The sequence below is a fragment of the Cephus cinctus genome, unplaced genomic scaffold (genome assembly GCF_000341935.2).
Source record: "Cephus cinctus unplaced genomic scaffold, Ccin1 Ccin1_scaffold0265, whole genome shotgun sequence".
NCBI lineage: Eukaryota > Metazoa > Arthropoda > Insecta > Hymenoptera > Cephidae > Cephus > Cephus cinctus.
The window spans coordinates 437,760-452,004 of record NW_014332976.1 but is presented as its reverse complement, the minus strand read 5'-3'; the positions used below and the strand labels follow the sequence as shown (position 1 = coordinate 452,004).

At 44.1% G+C, this 14,245-nt stretch overlaps 1 protein-coding gene across 3 annotated transcripts in view; it reads left to right on the top strand.

The window, feature by feature from the left end:
• LOC107265966 (mannosyl-oligosaccharide 1,2-alpha-mannosidase IA) overlaps window positions 1-14,245 on the top strand; it is a 59,722-nt gene that overhangs the window by 20,833 nt on the left and 24,644 nt on the right. For 2 of the 3 annotated variants that reach the window (XM_025083247.1, XM_015735961.2), the window contains exon 2: window positions 9,435-10,304. In XM_025083247.1, coding sequence (XP_024939015.1) covers window positions 9,951-10,304 — 354 coding nt within the window. In that variant the 5' untranslated portion in view covers window positions 9,435-9,950. The remainder of the gene's footprint in view (window positions 1-9,434; window positions 10,305-14,245) is intronic. The other variant, XM_015735962.2, reaches the window with a different exon arrangement.

Here is a 14,245-nt window from a genome sequence, read left to right as displayed (position 1 = left end):
ATTTTCAATATGCTAAAAAAGAAACGGGATAAAAGCGCCTCTTAAATTTTCAATACGATATCATCTGGTAATTAACTGCAACCTTTCAAAGCATTCTACGTGTATCTAGGGTGTAACATACGCACCGTAATGGATGCTTGCATAGAAGCAGCATAGGTCGATTATTATCAGATTTCAGAAAATTCTACTCTAAATAATTAAAATTGGTTACTAACGGTATTGGAAATATTTCTAAGGCAATTTCATCCGGGAACATTTTTTCACGCATTCCAATAAGTAACATGTTTCAAAGTTGCTGTTAAGAAATATTAGTTTGGCCCTCTAGCTCGGCCCTTGGTAACCTCGCATCGAATTGATCTTAGGAGGGACGCCCCCCATCCAGTCGAATGCTTGTGTAAGCCGCATGCCGCTTTTTAAGGATCGAGATAAATCACTTCGATTAGCGCTTACGAGCGTTTGGGGTCGATATGGTCATAAAGCGAATCTGCAACCCCCTCCTCCCTTCGCAAGACAGATGCAGAAGACAGCCGCAAGCTCCGGCAGCATCCTACCAATCCTTCCCCAAAATCCGTTACCACCCATAAGTGATGTGCTCCAAAAAGATTTTTGACCCCGGTGTAAAAAAAGCTACTGTGTGCATCGATCGACCTCATTGATCCTCTCATTAGGAATATCATTACAGAACATTGTTCTATAGTCATACGAGTGAAATTTGTGTATAACTTTTTTAATGAGAACCTAAATACCCGACTGGGCAAATAACTCGTAACTCTCATTCAAAAAGTTTCATCCGTAAATAAACAAGCGCCTTTAACGTCTTGGGCCTAAAGACGCGGTAGGTCCGGACGCGCCTGTCAACTCCTGGACACGCCTGGATGCTGGGAGCCGTCTTCGCTTGATTAGATTATAAGGATGAGGTAGTACCTTCGTTGTCTTGTCGAGATTCATTTTATTTGGTTCCTCTTCATTAGGCAGGTAAAATTTAGAACTCTGGGTAGGTACCCTATACCCACAGGTATGGTTCGGTCTCTTGGCTTCAGGACCAACTTTTCTTTCCCCTGCGCGTCAGCATGACTCGGCGAAGTTCCTTGAACCTCTTCGCTTCAGGATTCAACAGTTCCCTAATGGATTATCATAACGTTCTTTATTCTTCCGTAAGTAGTCACTAACTGGACGTAGGTGCCGTCGGGTACTTTAGCTACCAGTAATAGAAGTGCTACGGTGCTGCTGTAATGGCAGTATTACATTATTGTTAGACATACATTCTCTTACCCAGTTATGTATAGTGCGCTTTAATGTAAGAATAAATTATTATAATTAAAAATGTACCTGTACCCTATCAGTGAGAAGTACTTTAGTACGGGGACCGTCATGCCGTGAGCCTTGACCTCGTCAGTTTTCATTGACGTAGGTCATGGTACGTTGTCAAAAGAAATTTATCGTTTAAAAAAAAAGGGATACCTCAAAGGAATGGTTACGGTGAAATTTACGATATGGCGACGCTCATAACTTTATTCTTACCGTGACCACCTCGAGCAGGGACGTTGACTTATCCAGGGTGGTACCCCTGGTCGAAAAATGAGTCTCTTTCAGATTCATATATGCTCCACGTGTTCCAATGAAAATTCCATTCTTCTCATGCTTCTCCGAAATAATCCGAAAACTTCGGGGATATTGATATCTCGATTCAAATTCCATATTCGGCCGCGATACATGTCACATTCCTTTTTATATATTGGATATCGTCGGCGGGTGGCTTACCAATAGGTTAATGGTAAATTTACCAAAACTCATGAGACGTTGCTGTAACACCCGAAGAAACATTCGTAAAGCCTCAAACTAAACGGTCCCTGCCAGCTCTTAAGGGTTTACCTACCAGGGACGAAGGGATCTTATTCTGCATGGGTGGGCTACCACGTCGTTATTAAAGCAAAGGGACAACCCCTCCTCCTCCTCCTCCCCCTCTCTAACCATCACCCTGCCACTTAATCACACCCAAATCACGCGAGAATCTGTACATGCCAAGGTGCATGCCCTTCAGTCCTTTTCTCTGTAGCTCCCTTTCAAACTTTTCCTCCCCTTGTACAGACGTATACGTATGTCTCCCTCTTCTTCATCTCCATTGCCCTTTACTTTCTTTGTTCAGGCTTCTACCTTCTCTTTGTTCCACGAACAACTGTACCTTGCCACGGCAGATTACTACACGAGTCAAAAGTCTCCTAGTATCAGCTACAGTGGTATAAATAAAACCGGCACTCAGAACTGTCTGTCTTTCGATATAATTTATTGTTTCGCACCTGTCTATGAGTACAGGAAACATACTTGTACCGTTTTAATTTGGTGTTTAGGATCAACGACACCCCGATGTAAACTCGTTGCGAGGATTCGTTTTAGCTCGCAGTAGAAATGATCGGTACTGCTTCCCACTCGTCCGGCCACTTCCGGCACCATTTTTGGATTCACGAAGTGGAGTCACGAAAGACTGATTGAGGTACACAGAGAACCTGGGACGTGTCCGTTGTTGAGATAGGTCCCACAACTCCGTGACGAGAATTGCGATATACTTTGAGACTATTTAGATTCAATTCCTTCGCAGCTATTGGTATTCTTTCTCCTTGTTGCTAGGGACTTCCGGTTCAAAACTTTGCATCTTTATGAACTTTTGACTTCCTCCCGTTCTCAATACGGCGATACGTACGATGTGTGTTATTCGGATCTCAGGCTTCGTCGGCAATTCCTGTACGGTTTGACGTGAATTCTATAGAGATATGTCAGTAAGGCTAATGCCCTGCTAACTCTTTGGCAAGTGGAAGAAAGACTTGCATAGACGCAACATGATTCCGGAAACCGTACGTAAGACACAGAAGCCATTCAAGTAGTCGAGCGCATTCACCTTTCTCCCAGCCTTGATCAAGCTCGCGCTCGACGAGTTTTACCACAATTGTTTGGTCGATTCATCGAAAACACTCGAAATGGTGACAACGAGCCAGTAAACAATGCCTTGGAAATTGCAAGCTGTACCACAATATCCGGAACGAAATAACCTATTGTAGCAAGTGCTGAGTGAAAGATGTCGAAAAATACGTTTTCAAGTATCATGCCAATTCCACGAGATGCAGTAGGTAGGCCACTCGCGAACGAGATCAGTGTCATTTAGTACCCGGAGGTACAATGAGAATTACGGTGTATACCGAAGTTTGTGACAACAGTGCAAAAGTCTTCTGAGATCAATTTTGGGTACCGTCAAGCACACAGACTCTCCGAAGGTGTCCAGGGACCTCTGAGTAGCAATGTGGCATTAAAGGAACCAACGGCTGATGCAGCAAGTCCAGTGTTTACACTTCTGGGATAGAAGCGGGAGTAGTCCGACTCGAGTCTAGTCGAGTCAGTTCATTTGAGTTTGAACTACGCCACAAGCCAAACGACCAGAAGACCTCAAGGGGGCACTCTCTTCAACGACGATCTATAGCCACCGTTGTGGCTTTTGATGACGATGCATATTTGCAAGCTCAGCGGCTCAAACCAACTTTACGATTGTTCGAGGCATCAACTTGGTTACCCACGCCGCCTCGCATCAGGCTCAACAGGAATTCCATGGCTTTGATACACCAAAGTGAAGCGACTAGAAAATGAGTGTCTAGGTAAACGACAGGATAGAACTGTAACTAGCATGGGTACCATAATGACAGCCGACGCCGTGCATTAAATCCAAATGATCATCGTAACAGCCAATTATTATTATTCACGAACGCAAATAACACTCGGCACGCAATACGTCAAGCATACTCGAGCATGGCAGACACTTCGACCAAGTGTAAAAACAAGTGCAAATCAGTACGTGGTGACATCTGGGAACATGTAATTGTTACTCGCGCACGAGGCAATAGGGTATCGCTTGTACGGGTTCGTCTAGTCGTTGCCTTTCGATGTGAATGATTAAGCACTGTCACGTTCGTACCGTGACAGAGATATCTTTCTTACTACTTGTATACGTATGCTATGTTCGTAGAAATCTTTCTCGAATAAACTTCACTTGGAATGCATACGTCAGAGCTCTCACGATGGACGTGCACGCGTATGTACCGAAGTGTCTCTATGCGCTATAATATTAAACATAACGGGGATCTTAAAAAAAAACTGATTTGCATTTGTTTCTTGTGGTGGTTCTCTCGTCTCTTAAATGAGCTCAATGGATGACGTGGCTGCGGTGAGACAAAGAGTAGGAGAGACAGGGAAAGGGATTCTGGTCTCCTGGCTCGAACTACCAGACAACCGCGGCGACTCGCGAAGTTTGATCTGTTAGCGAAATTCCGTTTCTAACTAGCGCCAACAGAAACACCAGACCTGGATGGTAGATAGATGTCAGCGTTAAGCTCCTCCAGGGATGACTCGTGTGTACCCTTCTACCTTGGTACCAGTCTCGTAACCTTAGCTACACCTCGTTGCCCTCTGACGTACTAGGATCTCAGACTACTAGTTTACCAACTCATTACACCATTATCGATGTAAGTTGCGTCCGGATTGCTTCGAATTCACGTACCTCGATGCCCAGAAGCTTCGGGGGGAAGTATAGAGTGTCGCAGGAAGTAATTGAGGCTTCTCTCGGAATTTCATCAAGACTAATAATTACATACTGAGTGGATCAAAAGTCGTGCTGTGAATTTTGTATTTACCTCGGGTATGGGTGATCGATAAGTTTCGCGTATCGAACCCTATGCTACCGGTGGGTATGGGCAGGCTGGCCTAATAATTAGAAAATCTTTTATTCGTATAATCACAGTATAGAGATCATGGTCGTTCGCCCTGGGCTACTTGTTTCTACGTCCCTGTAATTAATTATCTGCCACCGTATATAGCTACATACGCAGGCCAATTCTGGTTCTTTATGGAGGACACAATAGTAACTCACAAATGAGTGCGAGATGATAATTAAGTGAGTAGCCCCATAGTCCTGGTAGTCCTGGACCAGAACACCACGGGATCACCTTTGCGCTTTAAGGACAGGGTCTAGAGACAATGCGGGTAACGTGTTAATCCCATGGCACCGCATATTTATCACGAACTGTCCAAGAACCTGCAGCTCTGCTCCCTCCGCTAGACCCTGGCGCCACCTTGCCTCTATACTTCCTTGCTCCCACAGCTTCCCTTTGCTCCTCTTCTGCCACTTCATCTTCCTATTCTCAGCGTCGTTCCTCACACTCTGGACTAACACCCAAGCCACTGACGTTGGGGACCATTAAGTTACCCTTGGCCTGTCCTACGACCTACTTCAACTGGACTCGTGTCTACGCGCGAAAATGAATGCGAAACCAGACACCCTCTACGACCTCCAGTGTGTCGCCGACGGTCCTTACGTGAACCTCGTTACTGTTACCAGGGGTTACGTTCGACCCTTGACCTTCAAACAGAGAAAATCAGCCGGGATAGGGGTAATTTTCGACGGAATGATTTAGTAGCAGTCAAATGTCATAGGGTTCGAAGGAATGATACGACGGATACGAGATAATTGATCATCTTATTTTCATCTTAGGTAGTGCATAGTTCATCTGTTCTTATCTTGTCTCGGCACGATTTTTAACCTTTTCAAATACCTCGTTAACCTTTGGTTCGAATCCGCGACTTGGTTTCGTCCTCTATGTTGAGCCTGCCTTACGCATATACAGCTCAAGAACTCGTGCTAGCCCGGGACAGTGACACTTTTAATAAATTACTGAATTCATCTCGAGTGTTTGTTGCCACGCGCTTATATAATCATTTTAATTGGACCAGTTAAAAAAAAAGTGGCGAAATTAATGCAAATATCACGAATGCTCGTGTTGCGTCATGATTCGGACTGGATTCCATTGTGATTCTGTGATCCCGAGTGTTTTAGGTCTGCGTACAGTATCGCTCTATTTTATACAGCAGGAACGTACGTCTATTTCTGAAATATCAATACGACACTTTTGAGAACAGATTTAACTTTTAACTGACGATTTTATCAACATATTTGCTGGTGTCAGCTTAACAAACGTGTCCGTTTCCCATTACGCATGGACCAATGGTAAAATAGTATATAATCGAAAGTCTAGAAATGGTGAACTATACTCTCGTGATACTTATGCAAGATGGATTACACCTGCGACAGACATAAAATCGTAAAATCTTTTCGTTATCGGGTGACGTAACGATACTCTTCGAATAAACATCTGAGGCCCTATTATTTGCCGTTACGTATTTTCGGCATGAAGCTCCTCGTCGAATTCTCGCCCGATGTGACTTTGGCGTTAGCTGTACAATTTTCGCGATTGATTTCAAATTGAATTTTGCGGTTCTATTTATTTTTAAGTGACGTGCATCCGTATTGGAAACGCAATGGTGTTCAGTGTTATCGCAGGTTGGACATCCGACAGACGCATCGATTTGCTTTCAAGTGTACAAAATAAAATGGTCGAATTTATCCTGTCATTCGTTCCGCACGAGCTGTCGTCGCTATTGCGCGATTCTCAAATCACTTTTTCGTGCACTTCCCGCAGTTGCGGTCAGCAACACGAGAGAAAACCCATTGTCCGTGAGCTTTGTTCCTCGTACGATGGAAAATAAAAGAACAGGAACTTCTGATTGAGCCCTGAATCGATAATTTGGAAATTGTCAAGAACGTTAATTATAGTGTCTCGTATCAGTCCATTTTCACGGAAGCGTAATTGAACAGTTACCATCGGGAAAAAATCACCTATGGCTGACCCCGCGTCACATTCCCAGTCATTAATTTAACCAAGTTCGAATGGGTAAACCAGATAAAGGGTGGGTAACGATTTTTGCCCTATTTATTTACAAAGTCAGGAAAGCTAAGTAATGGCGGCCCACTTTCGGACGAGGGATAATCCAAACCCCAGCTTCTACCAACCGATGTCACTCAATTGACCGAATCCAATTATTCAATCTGAAAAACCTCGAGGTTAAGGAGTGTCCATGACGCACGTGTCATCCTCTATACCGAGTACACGTGCACGAGCTCAGTACCGCCCAATCCACAAGTCTCACAATGCTTTATCATCGCTACCTACCCAAGAACGTCGTTGAGCAGTAATGTAAATAATTACGACAAATCAGTCATTCCGTCAGATAATACAATTATTACCAATATTACAGAAAAAAAAAAAATGTAAATAATTAGTTTCAAAACGTGATCCAGTACACGTGTACTGACGTAAAATGATATTTTTATGATGAAATTAAATTAATATGCATTCGTCTAACGTACCGTCATAGCGAACCGTAAAAGATCATCAAGGAAGGATATTGAAATTGAAAATCCACGAAAGAACGATTGATCTTTTCAAAGCGAATTATATATCGATAATCAAGAGCCCCGTGTATAGTGTTACAACTTTACAGTTGCTTTTAATACCAGGTATTTAAGGGGAGCAGGGTCTCCCTCCACAAGACGCATGCTCACCTTCCTAACTGTTGGTCTTCTTGCTCCTCGACTAACCACCGCAGCCCGGGGCATCACCGTGACGTGTTTATGCACCAGTCCTCTCGTAAACTTTTCGAGTACTCCCTTCTTCTGCTACCTCCTGCGGTTCCACGCCCTTTCGCTCAGTCCCGCTGGGCCTGCCGGACCCCACTCGCGGCGATCTTCGGGGCCCTTCCGACTGTCAGGACCCCTCCTCTCGTGTACCGAACTCGCATCTCCTCGTCTCGATCCTCCGCAAAAATCGAGGCCGATCGTTCAGGCCCCGCCAGTCGATCTTCCTCCTCCTCATGCGTAACTCTTCGATATGGACGTGGATATCTTCAACGTGTCGAACTGCCCCCCTACTACCGGTACCCGTGCCGATTCGTAGGCTGATATCGTTTTACGATCGCAGGAACGGCTCGAGAGTAACGAGTAACTTCTTTTTTCACTTCTTCTTTTCTTCCTTTCTGCCCATTTCTTTTTTAAGTATTTATTACTTTCAGTACAGACACGAGGTATCTGGACACGGGGTCCATCTCTTAATTTCATAGTTTTGGAGTATCAAGTGAAAGACTTCGATAATCAATGCTGACCAACGAAACGTGGCGGTTGCTTGATCGAATGTGAAAATTCAAAAGTAATTTTGTATTTTTTTAAAATCCCGTGTGTGGTCCCGCACACACGCTAATGGGTGCCTTCATTGTGTCACGAATTTGCAAAGCCCAACGTTAGCGCAGCCCGCGATTTTCCTCCGAAAGAATGTGACACGTAGCAATCTTCGTAACCCCGAGGCCCTCCGGCCGCGATTTATAGGCCATCCAGTGTGGGTTCGATAATTCATTCTCCACGTCCTCCACCTCGGTCTCTTTCCGCGATCGTACCGAACGGCCCGAAATAACATGGCATTAAACTCAGACACGTTGTGCTCTTGCGTGCATCTCACAGTGCTGCCATTCCAAAATTGATCTATCCTACCTTACTTGTATTCACTCATTTTCACTCTCTCCCTGTCTCTCTCTTTTTCTCTGCTTCTCGATTCATCAGATGCTCGCGCGAGCATAAGGTTTCCTGTGTATTCGCCTTAAATGTCCTTGAACTCATCTTGGCTGATTGTAAAGATACCTACTATGCATGGACACGTGCATTTCTGAGACAAAACAAGTAAAGGCCATGAATAACAAAGAGGGCAACAAATTTATTCAAAATATTGTATTTCCGGTTGCTTCTCGATACTGAATATCTAACATATATGCAAGGTATATTTGGGAAAGGACTCGTAACGACAAATCCGTGTCCTTTTCCGGATCGCTCGCTATATATTCGAAAAGATCAGCTCACGCGAGCGAGAGTCGCAGTGTGGAAAATTCAAGTACAGTATTTTACGATCATTGTCCGAAATGAATTCAGCCTTAGTGGGGCGGCCCGTCGGGTCCGAAAAGTAATGGAACGCCCATCCCGGGAAAATGTATTGTTCTCCAAAACGTTCCTTCTCGTCTCTCGTCTCTCTCCTCTCTGCGTACTGTACTCTAGTCGCCATTCCTTTCTCCGTTCTCTGTCTCTTCTCGGCGTTCCCTGCGTTTTACTCATTTTGCGAATGTCTGTCGGATGGTCTCCAGGGTCGCGGAGAAAGACGCGGTGATCTCAAAAGGGATGCCTATCTCGACGCTATGCAAATTTTTCTATAGAATTTTTACTACAGGATCACATGTATAAATGTGAATAGGTTAATGAGGTTAATGAGGTTACTTGTAATTACGATAACTCGCACTTGTCAATCCGAAAGACATCCTATTGGCTGTGAATACGAACCAGGATAAATGAAATACTGAGCTTGATACAATTTACAAAGTTTTCAGTGTCATTTTTTTTTTGTAATTATTCTCTCAAAAATATTTTATACTTTTAACGATATTGCGTGTGATAACGAACTTATGGCATTATTAGGTTACGAAGACGTTTATCTATATGCGTTATTCTTTTTCTCTATTCGCAGCTGTTACCGAATCAGCTTGAAGAAGTCCATGTGAAAAATTTGAAAAAATGAAAGAAAGGTACTGCTAAGCGAAGTAGAACCCGACGAAACGTACGCGAGTACGAGGATTTCAAGGAGCACCCGTCCAGGTGCTAGAATTTAAAGACAACTGGTGGTCAACAAGTAAGCGATCGCTGGATTTTTAATTCTGACAGTTTCGGGAATTCAATTAGCTCTTCGCCACTTATTCCCCTTTTAATATCCTTGATAAAGTCAAAGGAGAATCCTAAATGCATTCCGTAATTTCTCATTGATCGATCCCCCCCTCCCTTCCCCGCCGTAGCTTCTAAATTGAATCCCAAAACAGTCAATTGTCTCGAGTATCGATAACCTCAGGAATTCACTGTCCGATATCCATACTCGAAAAAAAAAGCAGTAGTCACTCTGGTTGAACCAACAAAAATCGTACACAGCTCCGGCACTACGAGCGGAACGAGCGAAATCCCGGCTAGCCGGTGGTGCAAGTGCGCAGGCGAGATGAGATTGATGCAAAGACTAGCGATCAGCGGACTTCTGTCCGTGATGCTGATCGTCTTGTTAACCGGGGCGTTCGTGACGCGTCGCGATCTGACCAGCGTCGTTGACCGTGGCGTCGGTCCCGAGGAACGATCCGAGCAAGTGAATCCAGCCTGGGTACAGGACAACGTGGTTCCTGATCCAGACGACGAGCGTGAGGATAGGAATCGACACGTGGAGAACGTTAAGCATCGAGAATCCGAACTTTCTGCGGCGGATCCACCTCCGACGCCAGTTCCTGGTCCCTACGTGGTCAAACCGCCTAATCCACCACTGGACGACGTGACTAATCAGCGACGTGAAAAAGTCAAGGAGGTGAGTAATGTATTTCCTTTTGTTTGCTCCACTTTCGACCTCATCAAAAATGTATGCAAATGCGACCAAGCATCAAGGAATTGGACCTTCGGAACATTTCTGAAGTTTATTCGTATTTCGCTCGAGCCGTAAGACAATCGGTCGTTTTGTCACTCACACTCTGTTAGTCTGTCAGACTTCTGGTTTCTGGGCTTAACTTGGTATGGCTGCTCCTTTCCCTGGGGTGTCTCGTGACCGCGGAGAATTCCCAACCCGATGTGGATACAAATGAAGGAACGCGAAAGGATAATTTGTCTAAAGCACGTATAAAACACATAGAGAACAAGACAGACTTACATTCCTGTGAAAGACCGATACGATTTCCTTGGTGTATTCGCCTGCGTGGTTATTGATCACTGAAACCTCGGAGAAATTCCGGGCGTACTTACAGGTAAGTAAGGATAATAAGGTAATTACTTAATTTATGAGCTTCCTTACGGCCCTTCTCATTCCACTATCGGCCCCTTTTCAATTGACTGTACTTGCACAATCGGCCATTCCGGTTTCTGGTTCTGCAGGATATCCTTAGCAACGTATACATCGATTTGTGACTCCTGGTCCTATCTTCATTTCTGAGGTAAGATTGTGCTTGGAGATTACGTGGCACCGTATATATATATATATAGATACCGTATGTCACTGACTATAGCGAAAACATTGTCTATAGTATACTGCTTTTTTTTAAATTTGCTCCTTGAGAATTTGTCGACAAAATAAAGGCCATGGATACAATTCTCTTTCTCTATATATCTATATATATATACACACACGTTCAGGTATAGAAAGTTTAGGTACCATCGACCCTAGGAATTTTATACTTTGATTTTACTTCCTTCCTCCACTATTTCCCGTGTAGTTCATTACCAGTGAGAACAGAGGCCAAAGAGAGTCCGACAAAGGAAATCGATAGTGGCGCACTCTTTGTCATTCAGCCGTACCAATATCGAAATGGGAATCATGCTCTCGTGATGAACTTGATGAAAGAAGAAAGTCGGAAACATTAATCAAGTCTATAACAGGCTCTGCTGTATATTTATACGTATGCGTAAAAAAACCTAGAGCACGTATTTCTCTATTTCTCAATAAATCTATATATAAGAAGACCGTACCACGAGATATTCATATTTCCTTTCGAGGTTGACGGATATTCCAGGAAATAGGTATCTTCGAGGACTCTCAAAGGCTTCTCGTGTACCTCAGTACTATCAAACGATACCAAACCTTCCGAGTGGTTGAGCTTCTTAGGAAAGTCGTACTGTCTGTCTGAATGCCTATATATAGAGTTTGTACCACGGCTGCTCAAAGTTAGCAACTCTATTAATTAAATTAGTCCTACGATACCAACTGGACAGGCACGTCCAAGAGTGACGGTCGGTCGGTCTACTATACTCATTGAGTTCAGCGTGTAAGAAGATTGCTGCGATAACACATCAATTACATTAACATTACCCCAACTGGAGCGGGTATCCAGGAACGGATTCACAGGGTTGTTGGAAACTTTCATCACATTTCCGGATTTGCTGCCCTTTCCCTTGCTCCCTCCATTCAACGAGCTCGCGCTCGTGTAATCACGTGATTCTCACTCGCTTCATAAAGCACCGAGTGCTTTTTCGCTAATGAGGTAGACCGGTATAAATATAGCTTAGATATTAATACGTGCTACTTTAATACTATCGATATCCGTCGTCGTTTGGTTAATACAGTCACCGATTGGATGCTTCTTTTTTTCGTTCATACTCCGACGTCTCTATTTCATTGATGACTAAGAATTTTCTATAGGAATTTTAGTCGGGTCATTTTATACTATGAATATTTCCATCTATGGCCTGGAACCGTCAAGTATCTTCGAATTCTCACGTTGCGGGTACATCTGTGTTTACATGCGCGCCTCCAAGATCCTATCTTCAAGATTGAGCACCTTGAAACGGTGTTATCTTAATGGCACTGGTCATTTACACGCTACCCTAAAGTCCCGTGCACACACGATGATTATCCTTTGACGTGTGACGTTTTTACGTTACCTTTTTCCCCACGGAACCCTAAAAGCAATCTTAAGGAATCGGTAGGGCGAGTTGGTTTTACCATCAGCCACGTACTATATGACAGGCAATACATATAGTACGTGGCTGATGGTAAAAGTCGTGATAAAGTATACGCGAAGTGTTACGTAAGCAATAATTTTTTTTTTTTTTTTTTTTCAAAAAAACGATAATATTTTCATACGTATATGCAGAAGAACAAAGGTGAATTGGCAAGAAGTACTTTTACGAGAAAACGTTAAAAGCTGAGGGTCGTAAGTCAAATTGTCGAGTGCTAATGCAAAATCACTTGTGCCGAAAGGAGCATAAACTCATCCAATTGGATCGTCCGTCGAGAACCAGTTGAGCAAGTACGCGCGTAATCACTAATTACGCTCTACCCTCCGTTGCTGAGCAGCTCTCGAATAGGGATCCGATGGTGAAGTCGTCTCATCAGCGGCTGCACAAACGCATTTCGAATGACGTCAGTTTAGTGTGATCGTGCCTTAAGGGTTCTCTCGCTCGGATTACCGTTTCCAGCCTCTTCCATCTTTCAAAGGGCTCTCCAGCGCCGCGTCTCCACAAAGTCGTATTGTCTATCGCCGGTAGAGACCGCACAATGGGAACGGTTCCTTTTAATGAGACGCTAGTTAAGAGGACCACAAAGAAAGAGAGAGGGAGAGTGAGTGAGAGTATGCGCGAAAGGGAGAATAGAGGTGTATAACGTAAGGTGCTGGACGAAGCGAGAGAACAAGGATAATGGTGGACCAGGACAGAGAAGGAGAAGGAGTACAGGGAACCATAGGTAGAAGAAGAGCAGGAGGCTGTCGCACCCCAAGCCGCAGTACCGCTTTCATGGGAGATGCGAATAGGGGTGTCGGTGCCAGTAGCTCCACTTAGCAAAGATTAATTCACGCTATTAGCCCGGGGTAGTACATTGCACGACTCGCCTCACAATAATAAACAAAGCCGTAATTATGGTGAGTCGGTGCAAAGCGAAGGAACACAAGGTGATGGGCGGTGCGCTTCTCTACCACCATGAACCATGGCAATGACGATGGTTATGCTGATGGTTTGTGCCACTTGGAACAAGAATTTCTGTCTCGGCCGACGCCGCCTATTCCTTCGCTCTAAGATTCCCATGGTGTCGCTGCTCTCACGTCCTGGTCCTACCGAATGAATGCCCTGATTTCGGTTAGGTTACGCACAGGTGTACCCCTCTTCTTCTCTTACCTATTCCAACCCTTTCATTCTTCTTCTACCACTTTCTTTTAGCCATTTTATAATCTCCCACTCTCTCTCTCTCTCTCTCTCTCTCTCTCTCTCTCTCTCTCGTTCTCTATATCTGTCTTTGCTACGCCAAAGTCGTGCATTCCTATGAACTTTCTGGACTTATTGCTAAGTCTCAAGCATTCCGCGAATTCCTTTCTAGGCTACCCCCAAAGGGACCAGATAAGTCTATATAGATATACACGACGAAAGGAAGTCTTCATACTACCAGCAATCTAGCTCACCGCTGGCGTCGACTCAAAGGATTCTCGCGATTGGATATCTAACACTGCACGTGCATCTATCTGTAGCAAATTGAAATCTTTCGTACCAGCTAGTTGCTTATGCGCGGGACAAACGAATTCCAGGTATAAAAGCTATTTTACCTACCCTTATATCGTTAAGGACCCACTTTATTATATCCACTTACTCTCACCTGATATCACAAATTTAAAAAGGGTCCAACAGGGTCATTGATTTCTCAATTTCGCTACGTAACTGTACATATATATATATATAGGCGCACATATATATTTAACAACCTACCTACCTTATACCTACCTGTCTATCTTCATTTCGAATGACGCAGGACGATTCTGGAATCCTCGTGATCTA